The 8,481-nt window shown below is 43.0% G+C and overlaps 1 protein-coding gene across 1 annotated transcript; it reads right to left on the bottom strand.

Annotated features, from left to right (window-relative positions):
* Positions 1-1,540: 1,540 nt before the first annotated feature.
* On the bottom strand, positions 1,541-7,111 carry LOC136099023 (ly6/PLAUR domain-containing protein 2-like). The gene is made up of 4 exons (XM_071803686.1): positions 7,103-7,111; positions 3,895-3,922; positions 3,535-3,654; positions 1,541-1,914 (listed from the first exon to the last, which is right to left on the bottom strand). The coding sequence occupies exons 1-4, from the start codon at positions 7,109-7,111 to the stop codon at positions 1,703-1,705; spliced, it is 369 nt and encodes a 122-aa protein (XP_071659787.1). The 3' UTR covers positions 1,541-1,702.
* Positions 7,112-8,481: the final 1,370 nt, after the last annotated feature.

The following is an 8,481-nucleotide window of genomic DNA, read 5'->3' as shown; positions in this document are numbered from 1 at the left end:
TGAGCTCTGGGCATGGTTCACAGGTAGAGGACACTGCAAAACACACACTGGCAGGAACTGCAAGCCTGCAGCTCATTCCCAAAGTCCTTCCATCGCCAGGGATGTGGTTCATCCAACCACCTCCACACCCATGCAGCACCCTGACCACTTACATAACGTTGCTCCAGCAAAGGAATTATATTGGAGCAACCTGGGAGCTGTGTGTGAATACAGAATTGCTGTTTGTTTCAAATTTGATCGAATTTTGGCAATGAGAAGCAACGTAGGACAGGTGAAAATCATTGCAGGAACATCTGCCAGACTTTGCAGAACACCTTGAAATAATGGTTTATGCTCTGGCAATCTCAGTAGGTGCATCATAAGATCATAGGAAACTCAGATTGGAATGGGGAACTCAGAAAGTGTCTGATACAAGTTCCTGAACAAAGGTCTCAATCATGAAGTCAGCCCAGGTTTCTCAGGACTTCATTCAGCTGACAAAGGATGGAAGGATACAAATTGTACCAACTCTCTTGGAAACCTGATCTTATGCATATGCTACATGGTAGACTTTAAATCACATCTTTATTGATTATTTCAAATATCACAAGCAAAGTGATAACTGCAGGAGGATGCTTTTGCTGAATCTCAAAAAGGAGATTATAGGAAAATGCAGAACCAGATCAGGATGGGTAACATCAAAATGTAGTAGCCCTGACCAACACACAAGCAATTGCAGATGATGCTCTGGAGGACTGAAGAAAGGGAGAAAGTCATTCCATGGAATACTCAGTTCAGGCTAGGACCATTATATAAACCATCCACTCTTGCCAGTAAAGGCAGTTTCATACCAGTGGAGTTGGTGGAAGAAACGTGGATGGAAAGTCACTGCCAGTGAAGGATAATGGGAAATGTCTTACACATCTAATGCAAGACATACCACCAAAGCTAGCTTATGTCACTATATGAACAATACTGAAAAGTGGAACTGGAGTTTGGAAATAATTAAAATAAAATAAAATAAAATAAAATAAAATAAAATAAAATAAAATAAAATAAAATAAAATAAAATAAAATAAAATAAAATAAAATAAAATAAAATAAACTTCACTATAAATAACTTTAGTGATCACTACATTTTTAACACAACATTTTTTTTATTCTGCTTAAAAGGATACAGAAAGCAAGAGATTTTAGCCTCTTTGGATCACATCACTGGCATGGGAAGTTTAGTCTCCTGCCTCATATTTTGGACACAGAAGTGTTTCCTTAATTTCTTGTGTACAAAGAAGGAGATCTAGACAGCACAAAGAGCCCATAACTGAATTTTATTTGAGGACACTGCCCAATTCAGCTATTATGCTGGCTAACACCTGGGGAAAAATGTTTTAAGGAGGTATGAAAGCCTCTTAGTGCAAGGTTTTTTGTTTTAAATGTACCTCATACTGTAGAATTTTTTTAGTTCAAAATGAGACAGACCAATGGAGGAAAGAAAATCCAGTTTTGTGGGAGCTGTTGAAGAGTCAATTTAAAATTTTGTGCCAGGACTTCCTGAGTCTTCCTTCTCTCTTGGTCCTGAGGAAAGGGCAGGTACTAAAAAAAAGCAATTTCTGGGAGATGTTGAGGGTTGTCCATGAGGCATCCAAACAGACAAGTGGGCTGGCAAGGGTTAATTCTCTTCTTCATTGAGTTCTTCAGCACAAAAGGTCTCCTCATCAGCTCCTCAAGGTCTAGTCCAGAAGAAGGCACAAAGGGAACTTGCCAGCACCCCAACTGACACAAAGTTGATCTTCAAACCAGCTGCACCGTTAGAGTTGCACAAGTCAGTGTAGCAGCAGGAGACGGGGCGCGTCTGGCCAATCCCATCCACATCGGATGGGACGCATTCGGACGCACACATCTTGGTGACAGTCAAGACTCCCATGAAGGGATAAACTACAACAAATCAAGAAAGAAAGAACAGTTAGGAATAGGAGGAATAGAGAACTCCTTAGGGAAACATTAGATGACTTCACCTCCAAAGTCTTAGCTCCAGTTCAAACACAATTGGTCTACCTTCCTCCAGGAAAGATTTCCCAGGTAATGGCTGCAATCTGAGCAGCACCTTGCATCCTCTACATCCTGCCTGGATCACCTTAACCTTGCAAAAGATCAATTAGGCACTTTTGCTGCCTCTGCTTTGACACGACTCACTATCAATGGACTGAGGCCAATTGCAAGTGCCAGGTCCTTCACTTGGGTCAAAACAACCCCAGGCAGCACTACAGGCTAGGGTAAGAGTGACTGGAAAGTTACCTGGCAGAAAAGGACCCGGGGGTGTTGGTTGATAGTGGCTGAATATGAGCCAGCGTGTGCACAGGTGACCACTCATGTCAGCACTAGTGTGGCCAGGAGAACCACAGCAGTGACCATCCCCTGTACTGGACACTGGTGAGGCCAAACCTTGAATCCTGGCGTCGCTTTTGGGTCCCTCATGACAAGAAAGCCCTTGAGGTGCTGGAACGAGTTGAGAGAAGAGAACAGAGCTGGGGAAGGGGCTGGAGCACAAGTGCGATGGGAGCGGCTGAGGGACCTGGGGGGTTCAGCTGGAGAACAGGAGCTGAGGGGAGACCTCCTGATCTCTGAACTGCCTGAAAGGAGCTTGGAGCATGGAGTGGGTTGGTCTCATCTCCAAAGTTACAAGCGATAGGATGAGAGGAAATGGCCTCAAGTTGCACCAGGAGAGGTTTAGATTGGATATTAGGAAAAATTTATTCCTGGAAAGGTTTGTTGGGCATTGGAACAGGCTACCGAGGGAAATGGTGGAGTTACCATCCCTGAAGGGGTTTAAAAGATGTGTACATTATGTTCTTATGGACATGTTTTAGTGACAGTGTGAGGTTAACAGTTAAACTTGAGGATATTGAGGGTGCCTTCCAACCAAAATGATTCTATGATTCTGTCTTCTCCCTCTCTCATGTAAACCAGAGTTTTATCAGCAGAACCATGCAATAAAGTGAGCCTCTATTTTCACAGTGCATTTGGTTATTTGGGCAGGTTATGACCAGGTTACCAGTCATAGAATCTGGCTGATGATTCCTTCCTAATAGCTCCAGAGAACTCAAGGGAATTTCCGTTTTGCACCCAAATGACCAGAAGTTGGTGTCTCCACCTTACTGGGCTTGGTTCACCTCTACTGGCCTCTCTACTCCACCCATCTTTCATAAACAGTTTTTGGGTCAGGAGAGCATTATTTAAACCTCACCCATTGTGCGTATCATGCAACTGATCTGGAGAGACAGAACTCTTTATCTGCATATCTCAAACTCTATTCAATGTGTTTTTTTCTAACTGTGCTCAACACCGAGCATTAACTATGAGCTTGCATTCACTAAATATTCACTCACATGAAGATTGCTTTCCACAACAGCAGGAGAATGCTCTCTGCCCTGCAGGAGTTCTCTTCCAGGCTTAAATATTTAAGTGAGAAAAGGTACTACTCCCCACATCCGAAGTCTTCACTGTAGAAACACTGACTTATGCTAAAAATATGCATAAAAAAATAATTACTCTTACCATCCTCCAGGGAATACATGGTAGTCTTGCACATGTTTTCACTCCCCGTGCAGTTCCGGATCGTCACACAGTGCTCAACAGCAGTGAGTTCAGGGCAAGAGTAACATTGTAAGGTTTGAACTGCAAGGAGGAAAAGTATGTGGTTAACCTCAGTGTGGACCACGAGATTCTGCCTGTGCACCTCCAGGTACCTCTGGAGAGGGTATCTTTTCAAAATACTCCTGCTGAGAACAGGAATGGAAAAGTAAAAGGTGTTTGTACCAATGGGAGTGAGAAGCACAGCAGTCTGGTGGTCAAAGTGAAGCCTCAGATGTGGGTTCAGACCACTTGGAACAAGTCAAGCAAGACAGAGCCACATACATGGAAGACTCCACGATGTGGGCAAGTCCTATCACAGAATCACAGAATGTTAGCAATCGGAAGGGACCTCAAAAGATCATCTAATTCAGGTTAGACACAAGGAAGAAATTTTTTACAATTATGATGGTGAAACATTGGCCCAGGTTGCCCAGAGAGATGGTGGATGCCCCATCCCTGGAGACATCCCAGGCCAGGCTGGATGGGGCTCTGAGCAACCTGAGCTGGGTGAAGATGTCCCTGCTACTGCCAGAGGTTGTACTAGATGAGCTTTGAAGGTCCCTTCCAACTCAAACTATTCCATGATTCTAAGAAATTATGCACAACCCTCCACTGTACTGAGATTCTGGTTTTGCCAGAAGAACATGTAAAAAGTTATTTTAAAAATATGACAATGGCCATAATAATAGACTCCTTGAGACATATACCGCTTCAGATACACACCATGACAAACAGACTTTGGTACTCAAGTCCCTAAATCACCCTGTCTCCTCACTCACCAGCTCCTAGGTGCTCTTCGTCACCTCCCTGTTGAGCTGCAAAGGCTTGTGCAAGCCTGCAGGTTCCATTTGGCTCTTAGACATCCAGAATAACGACAGCCCAAGTTCTTCAAACCCATGTCTAAAGACTTTTGAGATGGACAGGTTTTACAGAGACGCTGAAGAACTCAGATTGTTGTGATGCAGTTCTTTCAGAGCACTCCAAGCTAAATGTATTAAGTCAAAATAGTGTCTGGAGTTTCTCATCACCATTTTTGGACAATGTTTCCAGGGCACTTTGCTTTCTGCAGGGCTTTCTGAGGAACCCAACACCTCATCTAGGTCCTCTTTTCCACCCCCCATCCAAACACCAGAACTTGTGTGCCTTGTAGGCATAGCAATGTATTTTGGTACCATTACAGACCAGCAGCCCCTCCTTGGTCAATCTGGTAAACAGTCCTACCCCATCTGTGTGACAACCCTGATGAAATCCCTTTAAATCCCATTTAAAAAGACAAACAATTCAGCTCATCTGAGCACACCTAAGATGGGGTGTCACAACAGCAGGCTCAGGCAAGTAAGCCACCTTATGATCACAAATAATGCAACTTCACCCTAACTAGTAAGCCAGAAAGAGCCCTTTTATAAACAAACTTAGCAATTATCCTGCATTTATTCAAAGGATTATTGTGGTTCTCTCAATTCAAACTAATGTGTTGTTCACATCAATTCGGACAGCTGTCAAACACAGCTTTAGGGAGGATCTTCATCATTAGATCATGATAATCATCACTAGACAAGACAAAGCTACAGAATTTGTCTTCCTCTTTGGCAAAAAATAAAGTAAGCATTGTCCACAACATGTGCAAACCAGGTATTTTTATTAACCTTACCCAAAATTACATGGTCAAACATGGCTAAATATGTTAAAAACTAGCTATAGTTATGATCATATCTTTTTTTTTTTTTTCCTTTTTTTTTAAGATGGAAAAGATAACAATTCAGGAAGTTTTTAACACAGTAAAATAACCAAAAACTGGAATGAAACAACTTTACTTTTGCAAATGAGACAGCTCTTCAGCAGCAATACTCAGCTGCCATCTCACAGAGCAAGGAGAAAACACAATGACTTAAAGAGCTGCTGTCTAAAAGCCCTGTTTTAGGAAGGCTTTGGGATATGTATCTGGTCTATTTGTGAAGGGTAGATATTTGTGAAGATAATTGAACTATAGTGGTCTTTTTTTTTTTGCAAGCTTATGAACTTACACACAGACGAGCAGATATGTAGTAGTATAAAAATGAAATTACACTATAAAAATGAATGGAGGCATATTAGAAGCCTTCTTTAAAATCAGAGGTAAATATCAACTACTAAAATAACTCAGTGTAGTTATAGAACATTCTTTTTGGAGAGCTGAAAGCAAAAGATGAGATAAAAAAGCAGTAAAGCTTGGACTTTCTTAGAACAGATTCAGTAGCTTCACTTGGATGTTGGCAGATCATGTGTCTCCTTCAGCTCTGATTGTCTTTCTAGGAAATGTCAAAATTACACAGATTCCAATCCTGCTCAGAAGAAAGCTTGGAGGAACTGCTGATACATCATGGTTTTATTCCAACTTTGCAGAGGAGTGTGCAGAACAAAATTCTGCTTGCCCAATCCACCATGGAGCTTCCAAATTCTGTCAATGTTTGCCTGCCAAAACAAAGCATCCACCCTGACTATACCTACCTGAGTGGGACAGGGAAGTGGGGAAGGACCCGAAGGAAGAAATGTGGCAACACCGAGACACAGCGGGAGCTTCTCCTCCCCAGCTGCCCAACTCTTGACAACATCTTACTAAGTAAGATGGCAAAATAAAGTTGATGAGTCAAGCCTAGAGCAAATCTGTATCCTACCCCATTTTCTTCCTGCTCCATTCTGACTTTCAGACTCCTGCCCATCCCTTAAGAAGATCCAACTATAGAGTCCCCTTCTCTCCAAGCCATCCTCTATTAATCAGTTATGTTCCTCTCTGAACTGCTGTCTCTCCATTGACAAGCAGACACGAATCCCCAGAATGAACATGGTATAATGATGAAAGAAAATATTGCCTGGTCTGGAGACTAATGGTGACTGGTTTCTACTGTAGAAGTTGTGGTGAGCACATGAAAATCTTGGTACAGCGCAGGCACCCCAAGACTTTGAACTACCAGTGTGCAGAGCCACATGTTTTAGAGATAACGAGATAGTCAGTGCATTATATAAAAAAGAGAGGGCTGCTGTTGCAGCTCTGGATCTTCCTTTCCAAACAGCAGTTGTGTTCTCCCAAAAAAATATCCTACAAAACCCCTTTCTTTTTCCACACATTTCTCCCTCCCTTGTAGAACCTGTTCTGCAGATCCTGAAGCGAAGAAAGGAAAACATCCTTACATAAGAAGGAAACAAAACCAAAGGGTAGGCCAGGTTGGACAGGAACCTGAGGAACTTTGAGGAACCTGATCTAGTGGAAAGTATCCCTTTCCATGGCAGAGGGGTTGGAAATAGATGGTCTTTAAGATCCCCTCCAACCCAAACCATTCTGTGATTCTATGACTCAATAATTTAAGAAAAAATTGTGGCATAGCTCCATCTCCCAGCCAGGCACAGATAAAATCAGACTCTAAACTGCCTAGATCTGGAGGAGTTGTGCAGAGCATGCAGATATGCCAATTTAAAAATCACAGCTCCTGCACTGACAGTGCACAGGACTTACCTTGCCCATACAGGCTAACACCAATTCTGAGCTTGGGATCGTTACTATGAATTAAGTTGTTGTGAAATAAGTTATTCTGGTGGTAGCATCAAGGGATGGGGAGTCTACACCAGAAGGGAGACTCTATGCCAGATGTCCTTTCCACTGTGCAGTCATCTTCCACTATTAGAGGTTATGGCATCACCACTTGTATGGGGCTGCCTGCAACGAGTGGATTCCCTGCTTCCTAGGGAATGGAAACACTCATATCTCAAACAACCCTGTGTGTTTGGTTTCTTGGAATTGGTGCTTGAGGAGAAACAACCGAATCCCATTGATGGAAACCAAGGGGTAAGATTTGTGTTGTATCCCTGTACAGACTGGACTAATGGGGCTGGTTCCCTACCTCTACATCACAGATGGGTCACTCCCAAAATCAAGCTGCTGTTGTCTTCCCATCTGGACTGTGTGCTTCAAGCCTACCCCATCCAGAGAGGTGGCAGGTCATAGAATCATAGGATGTCCTGAGTTGGAAGGGACCCACAAGGATCATTGAGTCCAAGTCCTGTCCCTGCACAGGACAACCCCAAAATTCACAGTGTGTCTGAAGGCATTGTCCAGTCTCTTCTTGAACACTGTCAGGCTTGGGGATGTGACACCTCTCTGGGGAGCATGTTCCAGTGTCCAGCACCCTCTGGGTGAAGAACCTTTTCCAAATGTCCAACCTAAATCTCCCCTGACACATCTTCCTGTCATTTCCTTGGGTCCCATCATTCTATCACCAGAGAGAAAAGATCACTGTCTACCTTTCCTCCTCCCCTTGTGAGGAAGCTGTGTACTACAGTAGCCTAATGCAGACAGAAAGGAGTGGGGGAAGATGGTTGGGATCCCTCCCTGTGGTGACAAACTCTCACATCCTCCTGCAAATGGGGAAAGTCGCCAGAACACTTCATATTTGGTTGTTCTCCAAGCTGGTCTGCCTAAATTGTCTTTGACTTCATACAAACCACAGTGTGTAACTGAACAGATATGGAAACATCAGTCCTGTGGTACCTGTGCCACGAACTTTGTGTCCCAGAACATCTTTCCCATTTCTAGTGGCTGAAGTTTAATAAACCACACATGCAACTTTATACCTAGAGAGAGCCACTACGCACACTGCATTAATCTGGCTAGCTGGCTTAAGGGTTAAGTATCAAGAGAGGAGAAGAAATTTTAAAAAAACACAACCAAAAAACCCAGAAGATGAAGGTCAGATTGTACAAGAACAGCAAATAGAGAAAGCTGAAATTTGCATTCAAGAAATTACATGATATAGCCACTGTCTTTCTTGTAACACTTCCTAAAGAGCCTGAACTAACAATCCCAATGAGACCATGATGTTCCCGAGCATCTGACAA

The sequence above is a fragment of the Patagioenas fasciata genome, chromosome 2, assembly GCF_037038585.1.
Source record: "Patagioenas fasciata isolate bPatFas1 chromosome 2, bPatFas1.hap1, whole genome shotgun sequence".
Lineage (NCBI taxonomy): Eukaryota > Metazoa > Chordata > Aves > Columbiformes > Columbidae > Patagioenas > Patagioenas fasciata.
Note: the sequence above shows the minus strand (reverse complement) of the source record. Positions and strands in the feature narration are given on the sequence as shown.